Raw genomic sequence first — 27,690 nt, 5'->3', positions numbered from 1 at the left:
AGATTATAATAATGAATACTAACATCTATATTAATTCATCATGTTAAAAGTGCTTTTAATATACAGTCTCATTTGACTTTGAATCCTATAAGTTATATAATATTTCCATTTCTGGTTGAGGAAATGAGGTTCAGAGACTGACCTGTCTAAAGTAACAAAAAACTGGGACTGTAACCTGGGTCTCTTTACTATATATTTCATGCTTATGCCACCATAGAACCCTTTAGTGATAAACCATTACTGGAATAACAACTTCACATGTGTGCTCTACAGATCTAGTATCATTTGCCTAGAAGTCTGTATAGCATAAATGTATAAAAAACCATTCACATTAGCATTTTTTTTTTTTTCAGAAACACCAAGATTTGGGTCAATGACAATGTGGTAACTCTGGGGACATTTTTGCTAGCTAGCTTTTTCAGACTAATAAACTTGGTAAGGACAAGATAAATTTAGACAATATAACTCTTTTAACCAACAGTCAACTGATATACAAAACACTTCATAAAGAGCCAACATGTGAGCCAAGAGTTTCACATTCCTATTTTGAAAAAATTTAAAAACATTGTTTTACCAAAGAAATTCTGTTTTGACTAAACTTAGCACTGAAAAATGAGCATCTATACTTTACAAATTAAAGAACCCACAAATGTACTGGAAAAAATGCTAAATGAAAAATAGTTAAATAAAATCCCCAGGTGCCATATCTAGGGTCTTAAACTGAAATAAAATTTTAGGGTTTTTTGTTTTTTTTTTTTTTTTAAGGCAAGGGTTTTTTTTGTTTGGTTGGTTTTGGGGTTTTTTTTTCTTGTTTTTAAGAGAGAGTGAGCAGGGAAGGGGTAGAATGACAAACTTCAGCAATCTGCAGGCCTGAAGTGGGGACTGACCTCAGGACCATGAGATCCTGACCTGACCCAAATCAAGAGCGGGACGCTTAACCGGCTGAACCACCCAGAAGCCCCTGAAATAAAACGTTATAAGGAAACATTTCAAACAAACCAGTTGCCGTCCAATGTATCAAGAACAGTGTATATGACTGAAGTGCCAAAAGTGATTTAAATGGGATCTTTTACTTTTTAGAAATTGCAACACCCCACTATTTATAACATGGGCTCTTCGTGCAAATGACAAGTATGACACATTTTGTGAAGAACTTGACATGCATTGATACTACAAGTCATCCTGGAGACAAGCAAAAACGAGAGTTGCGTAAAGATACATCAACGTACTTTTCTCTGCCCTCTCCAGAAGCCAACGTGCAATACACGTTAAAAATGGCTAAATTGGAATCTCTCAACGTGGCTCACTGCACACTATACTCAATTTCCACTACTGTGGATTTTACTTCTAGTTTCTGGTTTAGCTATTAGCAAGCCACTTCTCTGAACGTTTCATTTCCCAAAAAAACAAGAAAATGGGTAAAGGGTCATAAAGAGCTTTGATCCGAATAACATCTATTAGACATCATCAAAAGCTTTTCCTCTGGACGATGCACACAGGCCCATGACGTTCTGCATTCCTCATATCTCATTACAGAACCCAAGCCTCTTTCTTTTATTCCCACTTTGGGCTCCTTAAAGAACAGCAAAGAGAATTCTTCTAAGATAGCCAGTGCTCCTTTGTCCTCAGGGAAGGCTGGGAGAAGGTTTTGAGGCCTCAGCTGGTTGAGAGATGGTAGAAGCGACCCACCCTCGCCCCAACCCAAGCCTGCGCCACAGCTCCGGTACCACGACGCGCGCGCGCGCTCGCCCGGCTACTGTCCCAGTGAAGGGGCGGGATTCCGAGGCGCGTGCCGAGACGACGGCAGGCGGAAGCTGCTGGCGACGAGGACCGTTCCCGCCGGCGCGGGTGGGGGAAGGGCAGCAGCCACACCCGGAAGTCAGTCTGCGAGGGAGGGAGGGGGGACGGGGGGGGCGAGGCTTCCGGTAGCGCAAAGGGTATCGGGAGAGGCTTCCAGCAAACCTTCTTCCTTGGCCTCTGGAGGGACCACCGTTGCCGCGGCTTCGGCTTCCACGATCTGCGTTCGGGCTAAACGGCCACGGCGGCTGCTACTGTCGTTCCCCTTGTGCCCGGCTCTGTCCGTATTCGTTCCCAGGCGGTCGCCACGGTTCCAGCAGCGGCCGCGGCCGACATGTTGTGAGGCGGCGGCGCGGGTGTCTGAAGGATGGTTTGGCAGAGGCGCCGGCAGCGGCTGCTGGCGGCAGCGGCAGCTGGGGCTCCGGCTCTTTAGAGCCAAGCCCGCTGGGTGTCCGCCTGGTACCGCGGCGAGGCCAGTGCCCCTGGATCTTGCCTCTCCTCCGGCGCGGTTGGGGACCGGTTGGGCGACAGCGCCCGCTCCTCTGAGGAGACACGAAGGTGGTTCCCCAGTGCTCAAATTTCCGGACCACCTTTGCTTTCTCCTCTCCTACGTGAGCAGTGCTGTCCCCATTATCTTCAGCCCCCCGACCTCCCTCCCAATCTCGCCCTAAATCTCTCACACACACGGGTGTACCCCACCCTCACGAACCAGCCCCTCCCCACCCCCACCCCTCGTTTTCTGCACCTTCTTCGCGCTCCTGGGATCCCACTTTGAGGGCAGCCTTTGAAAAATCTTCGCGGAATAGTGGACCAGAGCTGGGGAGTTTTTAAAAGTCGGGGCGCGCGCGAGAGGGAGATACGATGGCTTCCTCATCTGGCAATGATGATGATCTCACTATACCTAGAGCTGCTATCAATAAGATGATCAAAGAGACTCTCCCCAACGTCCGGGTGGCCAACGATGCCCGGGAGCTGGTGGTGAACTGCTGCACTGAATTCATTCACCTTATATCTTCTGAAGCCAATGAGATTTGCAACAAATCAGAAAAGAAGACCATCTCACCCGAGCATGTCATACAAGGTAAGTGGTGTGTGTGGGGTTTTGTTTGAATGAGGGTGAGGGGCAGCCTGCCAGTCGCGTGACCCGTTCGTGTCAAAGCCTTCATTCCTCTCCCCTGATAATTACGAGTAGACGAAAAAGCCACGCGGGCATGGAGGTAGCCGGTGCCTTCAACTCGCTGTGTAGTATTCTTGTGGTGCTTTTTATCCGGCGAGTACAAGTAAGGATTGCCAGCGTTTGGGTCAGCCTAACGTCCTCCAAAGATAAAGTAGCAGTCGTCGTCTGTTTACAGCCAGGTAAGCGGAAGCAACAAGAATTTTGCCTGCCTGCTGTTGAACCTAGACATGACAACTGAGCATTTGTCTCCCTAACGTGGAACCTCAGACGTGACAACTGAGAAAGGAACCCAAAGTTCTCCCTTGGAAAATGAATTTTCAGACAGGATCTTCCAAGTATGAGTGGAGACAGCACCCCCCCCCCCCCCGACCTTTTCACGGATATAGAGGAAAAGATGAATTTTCTGAACGCATGAGTGAAAGAATTCTTAATGTAAATGCGTTTAACGTTGTAAAGTTTGGTGATGTTGAATGAAGAGTGTGTTTTCAGCTTTAAGAGTGGTTCAGTGAGGGGCCCCTGGCTGGCTCAGTTGGTGGAGCATGCAGCTCTTGATCCCAGAGTTTTGAGTTTGAGCCCCACGTAGGGTGTCCGTTTTACTTAAAAAACAAAACAAAACAAAAAACAATAATAAAAATTAAAATAGTTTAGTGGTCCCACTGTTCATCAAGTTAACAAAACTCTCCAGTTGTATTCTGGAAGAAAAGGGTGGATGATTATCCTTTCTTCCCCTCCTTTCTTTTTCCTCTCTTTCTCAGTTTTTCTTTTATGTAGCTTGCTTTGCTTTATGGAGATAAATTTTTAAAGCTTGGATTGAAAGTTTGTAAGAGATTTTTTTCATGGAACATTTCCCTGTCCTTTCCTGTTGCAATTCCCATTTAGATGCATACACTTAAGCTTTTATTGAGCATTTCTGAAAGTTTGGACAGTTTCCCATCTTGGAAAGGGTTTAGTCCAGTAGTAGGGGTTTGGGGGACCACATTCTGATGGTTTGTTTCAGGCATAGGGAGACATTTACTAGTCATAATGTTTTGGAGCACTTACGTATACTCTTAAGAAAAAGTTGCATTCAATTTGAGGTGATAACTTGCCTTTTATAATAATTAAAATTCTAACAATTTCTTGATTGCTTTTGAAGTCAAAAAATCGTGATGAGGGGCGCCTGGGTGGCGCAGTCGGTTAAGCGTCCGACTTCAGCCAGGTCACGATCTCGCGGTCTGTGAGTTCGAGCCCCGCGTCGGGCTCTGTGCTGATTGCTCAGAGCCTGGAGCCTGTTTCCGATTCTGTGCCTCCCTCTCTCTCTGCCCCTCCCCCGTTCATGCTCTGTCTCTCTCTGTCCCAAAAATAAATAAACGTTGGAAAAAAAAAATTAAAAAAAAAAAAAAAAAAAAAAAAAAAAAAAAAAAAATCGTGATGAATTTTAATCGTTTTAGTAGGCAGGCAGGTGTCTACCATTTTATTTTTCATAATTTAACTTTGCAAAGGTGATGTCCCTACTTACTCTGAAGTAGAGAACACATCTCATATTCACCATATCCAATATTTTATTGTCAGTATTGACAAAAGGATTAGATGATTCATTTTTGGTCCTTAATGATGGATGGAAGGTAGATTTTAATGTATTCTGCCATTTCTATTTCAGTCCATGAAGAGAAAAAAAATCCCTGGGAAAAACCGTATTTGATTTTAAAGCTAGGTTGTTTTTGTTTGTTTGTTTGTTTGTTTTTTTAACTTGTGTGGTGTGTGAATACTCTGGTAGGTACAGTGAAAGTTAAGTTCTCTATTTTTCCTCTTGTGTTTTATTTTTACATTGTATGTACATGTTTTAAGTCTTTCATGAGATTATCCAACACAGCTATAATTTCCTTTTACAACTCATAAAAAAGAAAAAGAATGTTTTATCCACATTGCCTTTCTAATGAAAATTTCAAAAGCTTTCTAAAGGATCTGCCTAAACATTTGTTTACAACACAGGAGTGAGGATTGTTCCAAAAGTCTGATAACACATTACAATCTGTCTTCTTGGGTAGTTTATTCTTTTCTAAGATATATTTAGATTTCTGATTGACATGATGGAATAAAAGTGCAGCTGTAGCAAGCAGTATGCTAAATAGCTCAACTTTGGAATATGCTAAATTTAAGGTGTGAGTCCAGAAGTTCCAGTGAAAGCGTTTTCCTTTGTGTACTGAGGATGATTGATTATTTTTTAAAAAATCATCCACTGACCTGTTACAGTCTTACAAATTTACCCTTTCTTTGGGTAACGTTGTTGTTAAGTGGATAAGAACCTACCATTTTTGCCCCAAATTCCTCCAGTTAGGGGAATACATCTTATACATTTATAATCTCATATTAATTTCATATTGTTTAACCATTTTAAAGAATTTTTGTCTTGAGTGGTTACTTTTTTTTTTAAAAGAAATCCTTTAAGGTGTGTATTTTTTTTTAGGTGTTTAAAATGTATCTTTACAGATTAACCCTGGAAAGCTTGCTAAATCATGGTAAATAGGACTTTTTTATGCTTTTCTGTAAGCATTTATTATTTTGGTATATAGGATATATGCAAGTGGAATAATAATGTACATTTAAAGTCATATGAATCTCACATTTGAAGTTCCAATTTTTAGTTTAATAAGTTTAATGAACTAGATTTTGCTTCAGGACATGTCATTTGTTCACTTGCTACTTTGCTTTACATTGTCAGAGCAAATTAAGCATTTGAGGCTGTTCTGTAAAATGGAAGTTATTAAAGTTGACATAACTTTATTGTTAGTAAATCTTTGAAATAGTTAAACTTTGAAAAAATTATGAAATGTTTTGCTTTTTTTGAATTTAAAAAGGGGACTTGGTATTGAAGATCACAGATGCACAAATAAAGGGGTTCTAAGCTATAAAAGGTGTTCCTTTCATGTCATTGCTGGTTTTTGTGAACACATACTCTTAAATAAGTTTTAACATGTTCTGTTGTATTATGTAAAGAACTGACATTGAGAGTTAAGAACTGCAGGTTCTACACTGGAAAGTCTTTGGCCTTAGGCAAATCTGTTAAAGGTTTCCTCATTTATGTATAAATAATACTTAATTGTTTCAGGTATTACTTGCAATTACTGAGAATAAGTCAGGGTTGAGAATCTTACATGATATGCTGCAATAAATAATTGTATATTTTTAGAAGTTAGCTTTTCTTAGGCAAGCTTTAAAAAAAAATGTTTATTTATTTTGAGAGAAAGAGAGAGAGCTCATGGGAGGGGTAGAGGGAAAGGAGAGAGAGAATCCCAAGCAGGCTCTGTGCTGCAGAGCCTGATGCAGGGCTCCATCTCACGAACTGTGAGATAATAACGTGAGCCAAAACGAAGAGTCAGATGCTTAACCCACTGAGCCACCTTAGACACCCCTAAGATGTTTATTCATTTTTGAGAGAAAGAGAAAGAGCACGTGCAGTGGAAGGGCAGAAAGAGACAGAGACGCAGAATCTGAAGCAGGCTTCAGGCTCTGAGCTGTCAGCACAGAGCCCAAAGCAAGGCTTGAACTCACGGACCTCAGGATCATGACCTGAGCCAAAGTCAGACGCCCAACCCACTGAGCCACCTAGGTGCCCCTAAATAGTAATTTTTAAAATGCGTAATGTTACTGATTAAAATATAAAGCTTGAAGTCTGTTATGTTTAACCTTACAGCATAATGCCATTGTAAAGCTGAAGTATAAATAAAGATATTTTAAGTGATTATTTTTTTGAATTTTTAATCTTCTGCCACATTCCCCCCCCCACATTTATAACAATAGTTAGTAACTGAAAAAGTCTCTGAGGATTTGCTTCTTCAGCAATGGAGTTGCTGCAGGCTATCTCTGTTGAAGGAATTAAAAAAAAATCTAGTCCCTCTCACACTGGTACTTTTGTGAAATACAATAAAAATGGATCACTAGAAAAACAAAATTGAAAAATACATAAAATTTCAATTTTTGTTGTTAGATTCAATAAACTTAAAATTACTCTTGTCAAATTGCTTTGAAGGTTCTTTTTTTTTTTCCTCCAGCTTTATTGAGTTATAATTGATATAACATTGTGTAAGGTTAAGGTATACAGCATAATGATTTGATATGTGTATATATTGTGAAATGATACCACAATATGGTTAGTTAACACATCCATCACCCCATGTAGTTAAAGTTTTGCTGTGAAGGTTCCTAAATGCTTTCTTTGATTTCCATACTTAACTCATCACAGACCATTATAAGCAGTTCTGGCACAAGTCCATGGACCACAGTTTGAGTAGCTTTGCTCTAAAGCCTAAATAAACCACAGTCTATTTTAGAAAGTAGATGTGAAGTAGTTTTTAAATCAGAGGATCTGAGTGATTGCAGAGTTGTAATAATAGAATGAAAATGATATTGTATTATCTAAATAATCATGCATACTGGTATTTTTTCCAAAGGGACACATTATGTATATGGAATTGGTATTATCACATAATCAAGTTTTTGTTCAAGTTAGGATTTTATTATTTAACTTAAAACTGACATATCTTGTTTTTGTTTTTCTTCTGCTACCCAGCAATTTTGAACACTACTAGGTACCTGGCATGGTGTTAGATAATGGTAAGGGTATAACGATTGATTATATTTGGTTCCTGCTCCGCCCTCAGTCTCATTATTGTCCCAGATTCCCAGGGGTAGTAATCCATAGAGGACATAATTAAGGGTCTTCAGAAACCTTTGCCTGGCTAATGAGCCAAGAAGTCACTTTGGCCTATATCATCCTTTTAATGCATTTTAAGTGAACTACCACCCCCCGCCACACTTCCTTTAACATATAAACAAAAGAAAACAAATTTGAGAATGCTATTTTACATATTTTAATATTTTAACGAAAAACCTGTATTACACATTTGAATATGAAGTAATTCACATAAATTCTTGTTATAACAAAATTTTATAGGATTGCGTTACTTTTGTAAAATAAGGTAAGCCTGTATTATTGTTGCTGGATGGAAGTTTTCACTTTTTTTTTTTAAAGGGTTTTTTTTTTTTAAGTTTTTTAACATTCGTCGTTTTAAAAAAAGTTTATTTGGGGGTGGGGGGCAGAGAGAGAATCCCCTGCCAGCTCCCCGTATCAGCACCAAGCCCAACACAGGGCTCGAACCCACAGAACCATGAACCATACTGTTGAGATCATGACCTGAGCTCATGAAATCAAGAGTCAGATGCTTAACCAACTGAGCCACACGGGGGCCTTAACATCTGTCTTTAAAATTGAAAAATGTGGCAAATATTTTTTTCCCCTAATATACCATGCACTTTTCTGGGTATAGTTTTAAAGTACATGGCAGAGGGGAGCAGACAGGCATCTGAGGAGCAAGTGATGTATGTCTTTTACCAGCAAAAATTTTTCTTTATTTTTTTCTTTTCTGGATTTTACTCTGAGATCCTTGATAGAGCCAGGGCCCTAACAGTCCATTAAGTCTCTTTATACAAACTAGAAAAAGGCACTTCTTCCCTAAAAACCTTTACTACCATCTGCCAGAAAAGTGCCGTAATAAACATACAGATCTATGTTTACAGTATGAATGGCCTTCCTTAGATATGGTCCTGTTGTGCACTGAATAACCTGCAAACCCGCAATGATGGCCCTGCTTAAGAGTCATTTCCCTTATCCTTTAAGATACTCCTTGTGTAAAATGGAAATGATTATTCCTATATGGTAACAAATGGTGTAAAATATCTCCTTGTTTAGAAAAGACTATTATCTACTTATTCCTGGTAACCATAGTGTATTTAAAATTTGGATTAAAGTCAGTGCAGTTTTAGAAATTAAAATTTATGGCTCTTCCTGTTGAACCATTTAATTGAGAGTACAAATTTGTATATGGCAGCTCTTTGAATAATATTAAATATTAACCTTGGATTCACTTGCAAATTTTTTTAAAGCGGTGTTCTCAACCTTAGATGGTTTTAAAAGTGAGTTTTTAAAATTTTTAACTCAAACTCTCCATGGTTAAAAATAGTTTGGATTGGATTTTTTTGATGTTGAGTCTAGTAATTGATGATAATTTGAAGAATTGTCTGCATGGTGTTGATTAATTTTATAAATTTAATATTTTATATTATAAATATATTCATTCAACTTGAATTTAGTGTGATAATGCATAGCTGCACATTTATTTATGTCCTGTACACTTATTAGGGTGCTCTTTTAAATGTAAGGGGAAAAAATAAAGATGAATAATACATAGTCCAAGTGGTTATGGGAATCTTATGTGCTAGACATGGTGTTAAATGCTGTAGATCACTTGTTGATCCCTATAGTCCTAAAAATAATATCGTGAATATTTTGCTTATTCTGTGGGCCAGCCTCTGTTCTAAGCTCTTTGTTTATATTAATTCATTTATTCTTCACAGTAACCTGATCTGATGAGATACAGGTACTGTTATTCTTGTTTTAGTGGCACAGAGGTGAAGGAACTTATCTAGGCTCACACAGTTCATATGAGGCAGAGCTGGGATCAGTCTCTGGCAGCTGTAGGGCCTGCAGGCTTAACCGCCATACTGCATATGTTTTAGGAAGATACTACGAAATGCTATTCTCAGAGAAGGAGAACTGAAGCTTAGAGATATGAAGCAGTGTATCCAAGGTTATATGAATATATTGACAACCAAATTTCAAATTCTAAGATGTCTATCTGATTTTACAAGGGGGAGATTACTTCTATCTATGAGCATCAGGCAAGTTTACTTAAAGATGGAGTTTGATTTGAGCCTTGAATGCATTACCGTCAGTATGAATGTGGGAAACTGATGTCTGTTGGGAAACATTGAGCAGTTAGATTTAGCATATGTAGGGATTTAATGGCAGAAATAAAGCTGGAAATGTAGTAGGGCTAGATCCTAGAGAAGTGTGGTATACGCTAAGGAAATACGACTTTCTTCAGAATGTTGGGAGGAAACCACAAGCCATTCTCTTGGTTTCTTTTGGTATTGTCTCCAGCCAATATTATTGAAAATATACTACTATATGCCTTTAAAAAAGAGAAGAAATTGGGGTGCCTGGGTGGCTCAGTCACTTAAGCATCCAACTCTTGATTTAGGCTCAGGCCATGGTCTCAAAGTTCGTGAGATCGAGCCCTGTGTTGGGCTCTGCTCTGACAGTGTGGAGCCTGCTTGGGATTCTTTCTCTCTTTCTCTGCCCTGCCCCTGCTCCTTCTCACTCACACTCTCTCAAAATAAGTAAATAAACATTTAAAAAAAAGAGAAAAAATAAAAGAAAAACTTTGGCTTCTAACATTGACACCAAATTATCAGTCTGTCAATTCAAGTAAAAAATGTAGGCTGCTTAATCTTCACTTAATTTTCCACTATATCTCCAACTTTTTAGGCCAAGAATTATGTGGTAGTTATTTTGATATTCAGAACTCAGAGTAATGAATTACTGAAGTTTTTTGGGGAGCAGAGGCAATAAGTTAGTATAATTAAAATTCAAGTAATAGTACTATGCTTTTTGGCATGAGATTATTTCTAAAGAAGGTTGATGCAAAACAGATTAATATTTGAAGTAATTAAAGTCATAAATCAGGGGCGCCTGGGTGGCGCAGTCGGTTAGGCGTCCGACTTCAGCCAGGTCACGATCTCGCGGTCCGTGAGTTCGAGCCCCGCGTCAGGCTCTGGGCTGATGGCTCAGAGCCTGGAGCCCGTTTCGGATTCTGTGTCTCCCTCTCTCTCTCTGACCCTCCCCTGTTCATGCTCTGTCTCTCTCTGTCCCAAAAATAAATAAACATTGAAAAAAAAAATTTAAAGTCATAAATCATTTCAAAATGTCCTTAAAAACCACAGCTTATACGGGAGGGAATGCGTATTTGTAAAGGTGTATTTGGTATTCTCCATGAAGAGCAAATCCCTGTAGTTGGAATTCGGGGCAGCTTTGCTGAGGGCAGTCTGGTTCATCATAATTGTTGAAAAACTGCAAGAACTGATACACTAAGTTAAATTCATCAACTATATTTTTCACCGTCTATATTTCATCATTGGGTCAGAAAACAAAAATGCCTTTGGGGCACTGGCAATATATAGAAAACTATAAAATACAATTTTAATTACTGTGAGCCAAAAGAAAACTTTATGCTTTGTCTTGATTATAGAAGGCATTTAGAAGGTGCATTACTATAAAATTTTCTTTCTAAATGTGAAAAAATAAAGGGAGAGAAAATTGTTAATACTTCTAACCTTATAGTCTTTCTTTATCCCAGTTTTCTGCCACATCAGTTGAAATGTTTTTATAGTGCTTCCTGTTAAGTTTTATTTTCAAGGGAAACTTGTTGGCTGAATATAAATGCTGAATTTCATAAGTTATTTCCACCCGTATTTCTTAAACTTGGCAGTTGGAGTACCTTTGCTAAAAATAGTCTCCTGTTTGGTATATTGTACAAAAGAACTTATCCATTCTTTTATCCCATCCTACTGAAACTTAGAACATATGTTACCAACCTACTTTTTCTAAGCCAAATGGCACAAAATATGTTATTAACAAGTAGACTCCAAATACTTGTTTTTTTGGTATTCTTCTAGAAAGTGACTGAGGTAATGATGTTTGATTTACTGTGAGTGGTATAGGAAAAATGTTTTCTTACTAAAAGCACATGTTCTTACATTGGACTTTGTTTTTTTCCTCTCACAGGAAATGCTTTGGTTTTTAAAAATTAATCAGAAAAGTAAATGCCTGTGCTGTTAAATGTTCCTCAAGTTTTATCTAATTTGTAATATAATAAGAAAGTTGATACAATATTTTGATTTAGTCATTCAAATAATTGCTGTGCAACTATAAAATAGGTAAAATTATTAGAAGACAGAAATCCCCTCCCCTCCAAAAAAAAAACCCAAAAAAATCACAAAAGCTTAATCTTCCATAAATGGGGGGAAAGACTAAGTTTTATCACTCTTTCATGTTTTCATTTCCCTAGCACTAGAAAGTTTGGGCTTTGGCTCTTACATCAGTGAAGTAAAAGAAGTCTTACAAGAATGCAAGACTGTAGCATTAAAAAGAAGAAAGGCCAGTTCTCGTTTGGAAAACCTTGGCATTCCTGAAGAAGAGTTATTGAGACAGCAGCAAGAATTATTTGCAAAAGTAAGTAATGCATTATAAATTGTTTTCATCTGAATACTGCCCTGTTTGCTAACAGAAATCATACTGGTTTCTGAAATCATTTCTTAAATCAATATATATATACAGAGGATTTTCTTTCTGTGGCTGGTTGTTTGAGCATAGAGTCTGATGTTTAAATCTAACCAGTTTGACTCTGTTTGGCCAGTTATGTGCTTCATAAAAAAATAAATATTTGCCCATTAAAATTTTTTTTTTTTTTTAAACGGGGTGCTTCAGTGGCTTAGTGAGTCAGGCGTCCCAACTTCAGCTCAGGTCATGATCTCATGGTTTGTGAGTTCCAGCCACACTTCTGGCTTTCTGCTGTCAGCTTAGAGCCTGCTTCAGATCCTCTCTCTCTCTCTCTCTCTCTCTCTCTCTCTCTGCCCCTCCCCCACTCTGGTGCACGCTGTCTCAAAAGTAAACGTTAAAAAAAACTTTTTTTAAAGTAAATATTTGCAGGAACCTGTTTTCTTTTTTTATTAATTTTTTTTTAATGTTTGGGGCGCCTGGTTGGCTCAGTCGGTTGAGCGCCCGACTTCGGCTCAGGTCATGATCTCATGGTCTGTGAGTTCAAGCCCTGCGTCAGGCTCTGTGCTGACAGTTCAGAGCCTGGAGTCTGCTTCGGATTCTGTGTCTTCCTCTTTCTCTGCCCTTCCCCCACTCATGCTCTGTTTCTCTCTCTCTCTCTCTCAAAAATATTAAGAAAAAAAATTAAAAAAAAATTTTTTTAATGTTTATTTATTTTTGAGAGAGAGAGAGAGAGAGAGAGAGAGACAGAGCATGAGTGGAGAAGAGAGGGCGGAAGACACAGACACTGAAGCAGGCTGCAGCTTCTGAGCTGTCAGCACTGATGTGGGGTTCGAACTTGAACCGTGAGATCATGACCTGAGCCGAAGTCGGACACTCAACCAACTGAGCCACCCAGGTGCCCCTTTTTTAATTTTTTTAATGTTTATTTTTGAGAGAGAGAGGGAGACAGAGTGCAAGCAGGGGAGGGGCAAAGAGAGAGGGAGGCATGGAATCTGAAGGAGACACCAGGCTCTCAGCTGTCAGCATAGAGCCCAGTGTAGGGGTTGAACCCACCGACCATGAGATCATGACCTGAGCTGAAGTTGAACACTTAACCAACTGAGCGACCCAGGTGCTCCAGCAACAATTGGTTTTCCAAGGAGAACAACTCCAAAATAACTACTGATTTTACTTTGAGTTTTTTATTTTTTTGTCCAGACAGAACAACCAGTTAAAAGCATGACAAGTATACGTAAACATTCTTAAGATTTAAAATGATGGGCTGGTGAGAAAATACTATATCAAATTTTATAATGAGTGGTATATAAGGAAAATTTAATAAACATCTATTTTATAGTTAAATTAGGTTTTTAATGTACCTTTAAAACAAACATACTAATCTTAAAAAATTCCTTCCCTCTTTCCTTCCTCCCTCCCTCCTTTCCTCCCTTTCTTATTAAAACTCTAATTTCCAGTCTGTGAAGGATTAGTACTAATATTCCTCTCTTTAAAATAAAAAAAGGAGAAGATGAAGTTCTTATTACTCTAAGTTTTGGCCTCTCATTTCAAATTAGATTGTAAGGCAGTTTTGGGTTGAAGAGGTGAGATTCCTACCAGTTACTGTAGTTACCATTAGAACTGGGAAGTATCACTTTTGGTAATCTCTTTCAGACTAGCCCTATACCTGATCTCTTTGTAGTCATAATAACTTAAGTAGTCATAAGTTTGAATCAAAAAGCATTTGAATTTTAAGTGTTATCAAGCACTAGACATCAGAATAGCATTCAAACTAATAAAAATAAAAGTTTACTAACATTTATTGAGTTCTAATCATGTGTTAATCATGTTGCCAAATAATTTACCTGTATTTTTTTAAATCCTCACAACAACCTACAAGATCAGTACTAAGGAGGTACTAAAAGCTTTTGAAACAGGTGTGAATACAAGTAAACACTTTATAATCCATATGAATATGAGATAACAAAGACTGATGATTAAAAAAACATTAGTGGCTATTATTTATTAACTCTCTGCTATTGCAGATCACCTAGAGAGTGCCAAATTAGATATTTGATAAAAGGAAAAAGATGCTCTATTACTTTACATACTTTGCAGTTTTTATAAATATAAATAAAATAAGTAAATGTGAATTTTATTATACTCATTTACACGTTAAGAAACAGACTCAGATGGAGAAAGAAACTTGCATGAGATCATTCATTCATTTGTTCTACAGATGTTTACTGAAGTCCTCACTACTTATCAGATATAGTGCTAAATGCTAGGCTTGTAATAGTATACGAAAGAGACATGGTTCTTATTATGATGGAACTTAGTTTACTGGGAAGGATTGAGTTAAACAAATAAAACAGGTTAAGTTCATATAGTTAGGAAGTGTTGGAGTCTAAATTCAGACTCGAGTCTCCTGACCCCTAGACATGTGCTGTTTCTACATTACTGTGCTAATGTTCTAGCCACCATTTTGTCCACTTACACTTATTTTAGAACTTTTAAGTGGAACATGATGGCTTTATCCTTTCCAGGGCAAAAAGAAGAATGAAAGAAATAATTGCCCACCAAATCTGTCTTTACCTTTCTATCCTTGTCATTTGTTATTTCCTCTTCCTATCTTTCTTCATTCTTGCCTTCATCTATGGGTGAGGATCCCTTAATATTTCTTTGCTCTTGTGAGGAAAATCAAGAGAGAGGTAAAATTATAGCACCTGTCTAGTACTTCTTCCTTAAAGCACAAAGCACTTAAGTCCTAAATATGGTAAGTAAATATAACAGCTTTTTTATCAGTTTGATTTCATTTCACCTTTTAGACTTTATTTTAAATACTAACACAATAGCATCTTCATTTGAAGCAGTCTTTCAACTGCTAGCAACAAAATGTGGAAAGGGGAACCATTAATATATTGAAGTTAAGATTAACTATAAATTACAAATGAGTTATTTTAGTATTTGGGTGGGGAGGAGAGTCTAAAACATAATGAAAATCTCCAAAAGAAGAAATTAATTAGGAAGTATACACTTACTGTCTTTCACACTCCCCATTTTAAAAGAAAAATACTTGAGGTAGGTTGGGTAAGAGGCAAGAGAGAAAAAAATTAGAAAAAGTACTGCTGAAAATTTTAATTTATGAAAATAAAATTTATCAATCAACATAGACTTTAAAGGCACAGGAATGTTCTTATGTTTAGACAGAGAAATATGTTTGCTAATATGGGTACTTAAAAGTTAAATTTTTTTTTAAATCTTTTATTTATTTTTGAGAGACAGAGAGAGACAGAGCATGAGCAGGGGAGGGGCAGAGAGAGAGGGAGACACAGAATCCGAAGCAGGCTCCAGGCTCTGAGTTGTCAGCACAGAGCACGACGTGGGGCTCGAACTCACGAAACATGAGATCATGACCTGAGCCGAAGTCGGATGCTTAACTGACTGAGCCACCCAGGCGCCCCAAAAGTCAGTTAAATTTTAATTGTAACCAGTACATGTCTTTGTAGATTACTGAATAAACTATGAGATCAAGCAGCTTTTGCAATAAAATCTGTGTAGAGACTTGAAACTGAGTTGTTTTTTTTTCCTGTGCCATGAAATTATACCTGTATATGATTGATTAAGTCACAGAGTAAGTATTCTTAAGTTTATTAAATTCACGTTTGGTTTGCCCTACAATTTTCTTATGAATTCTTAAAATGTTTTTCATGAAGCATTCTTAGTCTTTTTTACACTCTGGGTATTCCTGCCATAAAGGTAAATATGACTGTGTGTTAAAATAACTATTTTTCATACTTTTTAAGTAAAAATAGATGCAATTAGTTATTAGAATATCTGGTTTCTGATTTCCTAAACAAAAAAAGTTTTTGTCTTTTAGGAGAGGTATGATATAGGTACACTGACAACTGTAATATGAGGCTGTTTACTTTCATGAGGAAAATATAAAGAGTTCCCAAGTACAGAGACATTACATTAGATTTTGGCAGTGTAAGAGTGTGCTAGTTATTTCGCATGTGAGTGCTAATACAAATTTAAACCCAAGCAGATCTCATCACATGTTACCTTATGAATGTTGACATTGGAATACCTTACCTGTAGTATAATATCAGTTCTGGACTGAAAAGTTGAGGAAGAAACTTAATTTTCTTTTTTGCATAACTCAGAAAAACAGCTTGTATGCAGTTTACTTGTTGACCTCAGCAGATGACCTAAGCTGATAGTGTTAATTCAGATTTAAGAAATGATTGGAATCTTGGTTTGCATAGATTCATGATCGATCTACATGCAATACTAACTAAATTAGATAGCTTTTACATTTTCACATGTGTACATAGGCCTTCTGCACTCTTTCCAACACCCATTAGTTATTGAACTTTGTAAACTGGCATTGAGATATACAGTATTTTGTTGTACCAGTTTCATAAATGGTTTATAGCACAGTATGTGTGGGTTTGAGACATACCAAGGGTTAGTTTCTCAAGGTTCTTGTTGTGCTTACTGTAGTAGCATTTGATGGAGGATCTCTTATATACATTTGTGGTAGATGAAAAAAAATTATATTGCAAATCCTTTCTTTTTTTTTTTTTTAAAGCTTAAACCATATAGTAAGTTTTGGTCCAAGTTGAGTAGGATAAGTTAAACTTATATTGCATTCTGTTAACCAATATAAATGTATTTTTGCAAGTCAAAATCACAAGGAGATGTTACTTATAAATATGTTAATTGGGGAGATTTCATCAAGTGAAATGAAATAATAAAATACAATACTAGGAAAAAAAAATATTTTTGTAAGCATAGTTGTGTTGAAATAAAGTTTTCAAAAGAAAAAAAACGCATGCACCAGTAACTAAACAATTTTCTTAGCCTGAAACCCACCTTTCTGTGCTTTGATTTGTGATCAAGCCTAGTACTCTATAAACCACATTTCTGCTTTTCTATTGGACTTCATTGGACTCTGCTTCCAGTAGGGGGTTCTGGAGGGAGATTGCCAGGCTAGAGGAGGAAGGCAGCACTTGGGCTCCTTTCTTTTACTTCCCATTAGCTTCAGGTTCCTTTGAGCAACCTACCAATGCATCTTTACTCTGGCTGCATCAATTTTTTTTTCCTGTGGCAGGAACGGAATCCAGCGTATAGTTTCTTTACAGAACCAGCATAAACATTCATCATTTTCCTCCAGGGTGTGAGTCTCAAACCTTGGGCCCTCTATCAAGCTCAGAGATGCTTTTACCAGCCAATCTATGCCAGTTCTTCAGAGGTCTGAGTTTCAGTTCCATGGATTGTTCTTTTAAGCTTCTTAAAAATTAAGTTTTAAAAATTCCAGCCTCTTCCTTTATTCCCTCAGTTTTAGGATTGGTGGCTGCTTTTGGTAGTTACCAGTTGTGTAATATCTAAGTGTTCTTTTCATGCCTTTTCAATGACCTAGTTACCAACTTTATACTTGGTTAACAATCCTTTATATTGCATTCTTTCTATTCCCCTAACTAATGTGACTTCTATCTCCTGATTAGGTCCTGAATGATACAGTTAGGACTTAGGAAAAAAATGGAGAAAATGATACTTCAGTTTGACTTGAAGAGTAGAACTTCAGTAGGTGAAAATTAGGAAATTTCAAATAGAATGACTATCAGCATGAGTTAACGTAGTGAAAATGGGAGGGTATGGTGTATTGGGGAAGCATTTTAAGTTTTAGGGTTTTTTTTGGAGTACCAAGTATGTATTACAATTGGGAGATAGGTTGGGGCAGGCAGTAATTTGGAGGACCTTGAACTCTAGGTTGAGAAATTGGACTTAATTGGGTAACAGATGATTTTTTTTTTTAAGTATAATAATGACCTGATTAGAATTTTCTTCTAGAAATGATTGGATAATAAATTCAAGAGAGATTATTAAGGAAAGTTAGGAATGTACATGGTAAAATCTTAATGTTAGAGTTATACTGAGCATTACTGTTTCCCACAAAACATGCTTTCAGAAAATACTGGAGGACTGTGTGTTGGGAATGTAACAAGGAATATGAAAATAGTCTCTATTCTCAAGTCTAGTGGGAAAAAAGATACATACTCAGATAATTTGAGAACAAAGTAAATAGGTATGGGAATGCATAGAGAATTTTGGCATATGAAACAAAGTGCACAGTATGATCTAGATGGCCAAGAAAGACTAATTTCTGTTTTAATAGATAACTAGGAATTGGCTATGCATAAAGGAGGGTGGCGTGGTGAGTGTGAGTCAGGCTTAAAGGACAATTCTGAGAAAAGGCAGAAAGGGAAACAGCATTGTTTTGGTAGATTCCAATGGAATTTATATGATCTTTTCAAGAACAGATTGACTTTTTCCTTCTTGATGTGGTTTTTCTGCTAATGAATTAAATTAGCTGTTGCAACATTGCTTGTAACGTTTATGTGCGTATCTTGGTTTCTAAAATTCTGTGATGGTTTTTAGAGAGGATATATCAAATGAATGGATTTTAACTATCTCACTTAAATTCAGTCCTGGATAAGTGCCTTTTCTCTAGTGGGTATATGGGAAGGGTGTGTGTGTGTGTGTGTGTGTGTGTGTACCCATGTGTGTTTATTTAGGGGAGAGGGACAGAGGAGAAATGTATGTATAGGGTAGGGAACTGTGATAGAAACTCAAACATCAAAATAGCTATTATACTCATGTATAGTACTTTTTCTTAAGAGTTTTAAATTTTTTTAAATCATAGAAATAATTTTTAGATTGAAAAATGTTTACATCTGGGGTGCCTGGGTGGCTCAGTCGCTTGATCATCCGACTTCGGCTCAGGTCAGGTCTCGTGGTTCATGAAATTGAGCCCTGCATCAGGCTCTGTGCTGACAGCAAAGAGCCTGGAGCCTGCTTCAGATTCTGTGTCTCTCTCTCTCTCTGCCCCTCGCCCACTTGTCTTCTGTTTCTCTAATTCTCTCAAGAATAAATAATAAACATTAAAAAAAAAACATTAAAAAAATGTTTGCATCTAAATTGTAAGTTGAGAGGACAAAAGAATCAAGTGAAAAAGTAGAGAGAGGGGCTCCTGGGTGGCTCAGTTGGTTAAGCATCTGAATTCAGTTTGGGTCATGATCTTGTGGTTCATGGGTTAGAGTCCTGTGTCAGGCTCTGTGCTGACAGCTCTGAGCGTGGAGCCTGCTTCAGATTCTGTGTCTCCCTCTCTCTCTGCCCCTCCCCTGTTCACACTCTATCTCTCTGTCTCTCAAAAGTGAATAAATGTAGGGGTGCCTGGGTGGCTCAGTCGGTTAAGTGGCCAAGTTCGGCTCAGGTCATGATCTTGTGGCCCCACGTCAGACTCTGCTGACAGCTTGGAGCCTGGAGCCTACTTCTGTTTTTGTGTCTCCCTCTCTCTCTCCCCCTCCCGTACTCGTGCTCTCTCCCTGCCTTTCAAAAATGAATAAATGCTAATAAATAAAGAAAGAAAGAAAGAATAAATGTTAAAAAAAAAAAAAAGAAAGAAAGAAAGAAAGAGAGAAACTGGGAAAGGAACCAAAGAGAGAACATTATGATTTTTGTACCAGCTTTTTCAATTTCAGTTGAACCAAAGGCCATAAAATTATGTGGCATAAAAGGACTGTCTATAAGAGAACCAAGTTTTGGAAACTGTCCTTAGTTGATAGAGAAGCAGTTGTCTAACTGTATTTCCTTATAGAGTTCATGTTTTCCAGATGTATAACAGTTATTTAGTGGTTGGAAAATATCCAAATTTGGTAATAACTAAGTCTGTAATTGGCTTAATCTATACTTAACCAAAGTGTGTATGTTGTGAGTTTTAAAAAAATTATTACTTGTTTTTATGTTTTTGGTGTTTAGGCTAGACAGCAACAAGCAGAATTGGCCCAGCAGGAATGGCTTCAAATGCAGCAGGCTGCCCAACAAGCACAGCTTGCTGCTGCCACAGCCAGCGCATCTAACCAGGCTGGATCTTCTCAGGATGAAGAAGATGATGATGATATCTGAAATTTACCAGCTGAGTTTCTATTTCCTCTATAAATGTTTTTCCCTGCACAAGAAAACAGTGAAAGAAATGCTTATCTGTAATTTTGTATGCATCTTGGTGGACTTGCCATTGGTATTCTAGGGATGTCTGCTGTTAAGTTTCATCTATTGTGTGCTATTCATGTAAAAACTGTCTCTTTGAACTATTGAAAATTTAAGATTCAGTATAATATCAATTTTGAATTTTTAATGGTGTTTATGAAATTTTAGATAGCAGTGAGTACTTTATTTGATCAATAAACAGTGTTACAGAAAACGTCAAGTTTATAAAAATACAGTGAAATTTATACAGAAACTCTAAATCTGCATTTGCATTTCCTCTGCCCTTTTAACTAGACTAAAAATTGGGAATTTTAAATTATTGGGGGGAGGGTGTTGTGTAATGCAGTAGATGTTAGATCAGGATGGTGAAAAAACAAAGAGTTCAGTTTTGTAGTATCTGAATTTTTTGTCTTTTAAAATGAGTGTATATATATAGGCAATAAATATATATGCTCAGATAAATATGCTTGTTTAAAAAAATCTCAAAATGACATCCAAAAACTTAGGAAAGGAGTATGTTCAATAGTAGTTCTATGAATTCGGTGGGTTATGTTTTTGATTTTGTTTTTGTTTTATGTAGAGGTAAAAACTACAGTTTTATTATGGCATAATTCATCTTGAGCTATGCTATTACATTTCAAAGACTGCCCAATTTTGAGGACTGTCACGATTCTTACTATTTCACTCCAATAATTGTTAATAGTATTACTTGCTTAGTCCATCCATCTTTATTGGAACTTGTGAAACAATTGCTTAGGTTCCATTGGTTTAATGGAGATTCATGAATATCAAACCTTTGCTGGGGGAAAGAAATGAAAGTTAATAAGCATGCTTACTATAAAAGAGGGATTTTTTTGTAATTTAACTGATAGTTTACTTATTGTTTGTTTTTAGCATTACTTTTACATTTTCTTGACTAGATGGCCTACAGTGTCCAGTGCTTCCTTTTGAAATGGCATCATTATCTCCATCATAATTGAGTGATAGCTTTAAAAATGATTGGTTTTATTTTGTTTAAGAAAGCGTGTCATAACTGATCAGCCCTATATGAAACATAAATAGTTTCAACCTACTCATTAAAAGGGAGAAGCTTTAATTTGGTTCCACTAAATAAAGTATGGTAGTGATTTTTATAGGAATCCAGTGTATTGAAGAAATGGCATATTGTTTGTACTTTGGAAACAGAATGGAAAAGCCACTTTAAGATAGTATAAAGTAATCTAAATTCCTATGTCAGTTGCCAAATCATTTAAATTTGTATATTCACCAAGTCCAAGGATAAATTGTGGTTGCTGGGATTGTTTTAATTGGAGAGCTAAATAAGTAAAGTTTATAAGTATTAGATTTCTTAAAGGTCTTATTTTGCAGTTTTAGAAAAAGTGAAATATTAGCATACGTTTATTAAATACACTTCCCCCATGCCATGAAAAGGTTAATTTTGCTGAATGTTTTAAGTTGAAGTTGATATTGTATATCCATGAAGTGCTTTGGACAAGATAGAAGGGGTTGTTTTTTTAAAAGTTTAAGTACCAAAGGTAGTCTAGTCTAAGAAATAATAAGTTAATAAGTGTTGGCTTTTCTAATTTGTACTGTAACATCCTTATTCTTTCTATTTTAAGTATATCTGTTTCTTAAGTAAACAACTTAGATATTTTTCCACTTTTTTTTCCCTGATGCAGAGTTCAGGTTAATTAATATTTTACTGCATCTGATAATGTATTATATGTTTGAAGCCTAGTGACTTTTCATTTTGACATTCTTGTGATTTCATATGCTGTATTCTTCAAGCAATAAAATCTGATGTGTTTTATAAATTGTTTTTATATTTAATAATCTACACAGATTAACAGCAGGAGATTGCTATTACTAACATTTTTAGTAGTTTCGAGAATCTTAGGCCCAACATTTTGATCATTTGGTATTTAATACCTGACTTTCTCCTTTGTTTATTGTTATTTCAGAAAATGTGGTTTTACTTGTACTTTTGTAATGGCAGTCCTAGGATCCAGGCATAACAAAGCTAATTAAGCAATGTTTTACTTTTAGTTTACTTTTTAGCATTTAAAAGTCATTATAATGTCCATTGTTGAGATTTTTTAAATCTTGTAGAGAGAGAAACAAATTTTTAGGGTTCTTGAGAAATAAAGTTACTGTTTAGTAAATATCTTCCCCACTTCCTTATCTATCTTTTTCAGCAACATTGAAAAGATAACATTGAAAAAATAACATTGAAAAGATACCAATTATTTTTATTTTTATTTTTTTAGAGAGTGTGCAAGTGGGTGGAGAGAGGGAAAGGAAGAGAGACAGAATCTTAAGCAGACTTCACACCCAGTGCAGAGTCTACCGCAGGGCTCGATCTCATAACCCTGAGATCATGACCTGAGCCAAAATCGACAGTTGGATGCTTAACCAACTGAGCCACCCAGGTGCCCCGAAAAGGTACCAGTTTTTAAAACTGCATATACCATGCATATGTTTTCACAAATTAAACATACTCATATCACTGGCCTTCAGGTCAGGACACAGCAGTGTGAACACCCCAGAAGCCCCTTTTGCCCCTATTTTAACATTGTCATCTTCCCTGGAAGTAACTACTATTCTGTTTTCTAAAACTTTTGATTAGTTTTGCCTTTTATTTTATGTAAATACAATCTTTTTTAAATTAAATTTTTTTTTTTTTTTTTTTTTTAAATTTTTTTTTTCAACGTTTATTTATTTTATTGTTTGGGACAGAGAGGGACAGAGCATGAACGGGGGAGGGGCAGAGAGAGAGGGAGACACAGAATCGGAAACAGGCTCCAGGCTCCGAGCCATCAGCCCAGAGCCTGACGCGGGGCTCGAACTCACGGACTGCGAGATCGTGACCTGGCTGAAGTCGGACGCTTAACCGACTGCGCCACCCAGGCGCCCCTTTAAATTAAATTTTAATGTCTTATACAGGCTTACTAAATAAAAGTATTGCACACTAATGAAGATTGAAAATTTACATTCCAGTTGACTAGCCTAAAGAGTTTAAGACCACTTTCACATTTATAGAGCCTAATTAAGGCTAGTAGACAGGCACACCCTCATCTTCGATGTCATCTTTAACCCCTTTGTCCTGAGAAAGGAAGCTTAGCTGCCTCTTTAGTTCTTCAATTTTTCTTGTTCTAGTATCTTCATCTGTAGGGTGAGATTAACATTTCCAACAGTTTGGAAAATTTCGCTTTATAGCAGCTGAACAGAGCAGATGGTCTCTGAGATGCATTCTTTCTGATTAAGTGCTAGATCCACTTGGCTTTGTGGGATACCTTTTACTGAGGGACTCAAGTAACTGACCACTTCTTAAACCTATTAAAACTTGTACTTGTTCTATTTATGTTCCAAACGGCTGAAAGAGTTCTAGTAGGATCACACCCAAGCTATACATATCTAATTTGGTGTCACGCTCAAATCCTTCCAACTCTTCAGGTTAAGTGTACATACAGACAAGTACCCACCCTGGAAGTATATGTTGGTATTCTGTTGCCATTTCTCTTGATCCAGTCCATGGTTTTTTGTTTGTTTGTTTTTTAATTTTTTAATGTGTATTTTATTTTTGAGAGAGTGCACGAGAGCAGGGGAGGGACAGAGAGAGAGGGAGACACAGAATCCGAAGCAGGCTACAGGCTCTTAGCTGTCAGCATAGAGCCCGACCTGGGGCTCGAACCCACAAACCGTGAGATCATGACCTGAGTGGAAGTCAGATATCCAACTGACTGAGCCACCTAGGTGCCCTGATCCAGTCCATGTTCTGAATGATGTCTGTATAGGCCAGACCAGAGTCTTCTATTTTTACTTGCTGATCAGGGCCATGAAGAAAAATATTTCTGGACTTCAGGTGTCTGTTATGTTATGAATGTAAAATACACTTTCCACCAATTCTTGAAAAGATTTTTATTGCAACACTGACCTTAACATAAGGATGTGTGTACATTCGCCCATGTATTCTGGCCCTGCCTGTTTCACTCAGTTATCCAGTCCTACAAAGAGAGCTCACACAGGTGGATCTGAATGTGCAACATCAGGTGACACTGCATCAGGTGATACCTGCCCCATCAAGTTTTAAGTTTTCTTCAGAAGATTCCTTGATGGATGTGAAATTCTCTTCTAAGTTGTAATCATACATAAGTGGCAGCTGATGTTCAACAATCTGGAAGACAAGTCAGCTCTTCGAATAAAATGATTCCAATTCAACGGCATCTTTTGTGACTAAATTGGTGATATAGTTCATCAGTCTATTAGTCTGATTTTCAGTGCCAGCTTCTCCTAAGGAGTTTTCTTTTTCTGGGGTGAATTTGGCAAGGATAATGGATGATTTTTTTTTTTTAATGTTTATTTATTTTTGAGACAGAAAGAGACAGAGTGTGAGTGGGAGAGGGGCAGAGAGAGACGGAGACACAGAATCCGAGGCAGGCTCCAAGCTTGGAGCTGTCCACGCAGAGACCAGCGTGGGGCTCAAACTCACGGACAGCGAGATTATGACATGAGCTGCAGATGGACGCCTAACCGGCTGAGCCACCGAGGGGCCCCTGGATATGCTATTACTTTAATCATTTTTGACATCATGTTGATCTCTGTTGTCCTCCTGGTTAGAGATCACTTCCAGAGATGGCAACTGAATAGAGATTCTATCTTGCATTTGGGCCACATGAGCATCTACTATCCAAGCAGTATGATGGCCTACAACACCTTCACTTCCCATAGTACCTTTATGTAATCTGTTTAGTTGCACCCTTATTCAGCATATTTTGATTGCAAAATTCTGACCATCTGATTTATTCCTGAACTTGTATACTCTTCCATATCCACCTTTTCCTAAGGGGGCAAACTGTTGTAAATCATTTAAGTAATGTGAGGTTTGTTCTTCCAAGCTACTTCTCTTGATCTGATCTGGATATCAGAAATATCCTCACAGGGATCCTGAGGAATTCTTTCTTCAGCTGACCTCATTTTTTTTTTTTTTTTTTTTTTTTATGTTTGCATTATTTATTTTTGGGACAGAGAGAGACAGAGCATGAACGGGGGAGGGGCAGAGAGAGAGGGAGACACAGAATCGGAAACAGGCTCCAGGCTCTGAGCCATCAGCCCAGAGCCCGACGCGGGGCTCGAACTCACGGACCGCGAGATCGTGACCTGGCTGAAGTCGGACGCCTAACCGACTGCGCCACCCAGGCGCCCCTTCAGCTGACCTCATTAAATGAGCAATAGCTATGGGTGCCTGGCTGCCTCAGTAGGTAAAGCACATGACTCTTGATCTTGGGGCTGTGAGTTCAAGCCCCATGTTGGGTGTAGAGATTACTTAAAAATAAAATCTTACAAAAAAAAAAAAAAGCAGTCACTCTGTTGTGATGTAGTCTTGGTGAGCTAAACTCATCACTACAAGTGAAAGAAGACAGCAGTGCCATTTTGATAAAGGTCTGACAAAGCAATTTAAACACCTGTCTTGAACGAAGTGGATTCATGAACATGGCTCAAGTGTTCCAGTGAAGAAACAAGCAGTAATTTGGTTTGCAACAGCAAAAGGCAAAATCAGCTGTTGTAGGGTCATTTTAACACCTGGGGTTCTGCTGGAATATCAGATTCCAAACATCCCTCCTGCTGCCCCTCCCCACCCCAGCACTACGCCACTAGGTCTGGGTTCAAGCAGAGATCCAGCCCAATTCACTCAGGGGCTGCGATGAACCTCGCTGCTCTCCAACCTCCTCAGGAATTAAGGTGGTCAGGGGCTGGGAGAGGGCCACTGCAGCATTCCAAGTCCCTCACCATCATACTTGGGAGTCTGAGCCATGGGCCAGGAAGTCCATGGTAGGTGCACAGGCACAGACCCGGCTCCATTGCCCTCTGCCTCACACTCCCGGTCCCCGGAGTGGCCCCCAGCAACACGGACTGCAGTCCAGCCTGCCTGCTAACCCACTGCCGCATCACTCAGCACCCCAGTATACTCTTATTTGATCATCATCATATTTGTGAATATACTGTTTTTCCTTTGCCACTGTAACAAATTATCCCAAAATTAGTGATTTAAAACAACACAAATTTGTTCTCTTAACGGTCCTGGTATCAGAAGTCCAAAACTTGTTTTTGGTTTTTTGTTTGTTTTTGAGAGCGCAAGTGGGAAAGGGATGGCGGGAGAGGGAGTGAGAGAATCTTAATCAGCCTTCATGCCCAGTGCAGAGTGTGTCTCACAAGTGAATGATCGTGACCTGAGCCAAAATCAAGAGTCAAATGTTAACCTTAACTGAGCCACCCAGGTACCCCCCTGCAACTACGTTTAATAGGCCAAAGTGAAGCTATTAGCAGGATTGGTTCCTAAATCTGAAGGTTGTGAGTGGAGCATCTGTTTCCTTGCCTTTTTTCAGCTTCCAGTGGCTGCCTGTGTGCTTTGTGGCCCCTTACTTGGTATTTAAAGCCTCTGCTTTCATCATCACATCATCTTTTCTTCTATAGTCAAATCTTCCTCTGCCTCTACATTTAGGGTCTACCTGGATAATCCAGGAAAATCTCATTTCAAGATCCTTATTTGAATCAAAGTCTCTTTTGCCATATAAGATAACATTCACAGTTTCCAGGGATTAGATCCTGGATATTTTTGGAGGCCATTATTCGCCCTACTAGAATGAGATTTATTCATAGCATATGTATTTGTAGTCATTCATTCTCATTACTGAATAGTATTTTATTAATTTAACCATTTTTATTATATCCAAAATTTATCCATTCTACCATTGATGGGTATTTGAGGAATTTCTAGTTCTTGGCTACTATGAATAATGCCATGGAAGACATTCTTATACATGTCTCACTTCTGTTGAATGTATACCTGGGAGTGGAGTAACTCAGTCATGGGGTATGCACATACTGGTTTTAGTATGTATTGTCAGTTTTCCAAGGTGCTTATAAGAGGGCACTATTCTAATATGTACCATTATAATGAATTACTCTAAAGGTCTAGAGGCCTGACAGTGTTAATGAATTTCTCAAAATACCTAAATTATACCAAATGAGTTATACTTGTTATTTAATATCATGCAAGAGGAAAATAAAAAGCAAAAGTATTTGTCGTTGTAGACACAGTGGAATTATGCACTCAGAGAACTGCTCCAAAGGAAAAACATGCAAGTTTTATGTAATCATAAATAGTATGTCAAATTTATAAATAGAATGCTTAATTATGGAAAACATATAGCTTACATTTTTAATTAAATTAAAATGTTTTTGTTAATAACCTTTTTTGGAAATACAAATATTTCCTCATACCCAAATGGCCACCAGGAAGAATTCTCCAATCCAAATAGCATAGGCACTGCCTTCCACTGGCTTCACTTGGATTTTGTTTGTTTTCTTCTTCCCTGTCCCTAATAGCTTGGCCCCCTCTTTTTAAAAAAAAAAAAAATTTTTACTTTTTATTAGAGAGAGAGAGAGTGCATGTGCATGAGCTAAGGAGAGGGGCAGAGAGAGAGAGAGGGAGAGGGAGAGGGAAAGAATCTTAAGCAGGTTCCACGTTGAG

The 27,690-nt window shown here is 37.8% G+C and overlaps 1 protein-coding gene and 1 pseudogene across 1 annotated transcript; one reads left to right on the top strand and one right to left on the bottom strand.

Annotated features, from left to right (window-relative positions):
* The first annotated feature begins 1,927 nt into the window (after nt 1-1,927).
* On the top strand, nt 1,928-21,973 carry DR1 (down-regulator of transcription 1). Its single transcript, XM_047083920.1, has 3 exons — nt 1,928-2,878; nt 11,920-12,083; nt 19,932-21,973. Exons 1-3 carry the CDS (start codon nt 2,659-2,661, stop codon nt 20,076-20,078), a joined length of 531 nt encoding a protein of 176 aa, XP_046939876.1. The 5' UTR covers nt 1,928-2,658; the 3' UTR covers nt 20,079-21,973.
* A 1,187-nt stretch (nt 21,974-23,160) lies between these two features.
* LOC124514309 (eukaryotic translation initiation factor 2-alpha kinase 1-like) lies at nt 23,161-23,757 on the bottom strand (annotated as a pseudogene).
* Nucleotides 23,758-27,690: the final 3,933 nt, after the last annotated feature.

This window comes from Lynx rufus, unplaced genomic scaffold (genome assembly GCF_022079265.1).
Source record: "Lynx rufus isolate CCGP_SWC_20201006 ecotype Redwood Valley unplaced genomic scaffold, mLynRuf1.p SCAF_2, whole genome shotgun sequence".
Taxonomy (NCBI): domain Eukaryota; kingdom Metazoa; phylum Chordata; class Mammalia; order Carnivora; family Felidae; genus Lynx; species Lynx rufus.
Note: the sequence above shows the minus strand (reverse complement) of the source record. Positions and strands in the feature narration are given on the sequence as shown.

Bases quoted from the DNA above. Each gene is read 5' to 3' on its own strand.
- DR1 (XM_047083920.1), top strand. From the start codon at position 2,659: ATGGCTTCCTCATCTGGCAATGATGATGATCTCACTATACCTAGAGCT. The intron at 2,879-11,919 runs GTAAGTGGTGTG...TCATTTCCCTAG, and splicing joins ACCCGAGCATGTCATACAAG to CACTAGAAAGTTTGGGCTTT. The intron at 12,084-19,931 runs GTAAGTAATGCA...TTTGGTGTTTAG, and splicing joins AGCAAGAATTATTTGCAAAA to GCTAGACAGCAACAAGCAGA.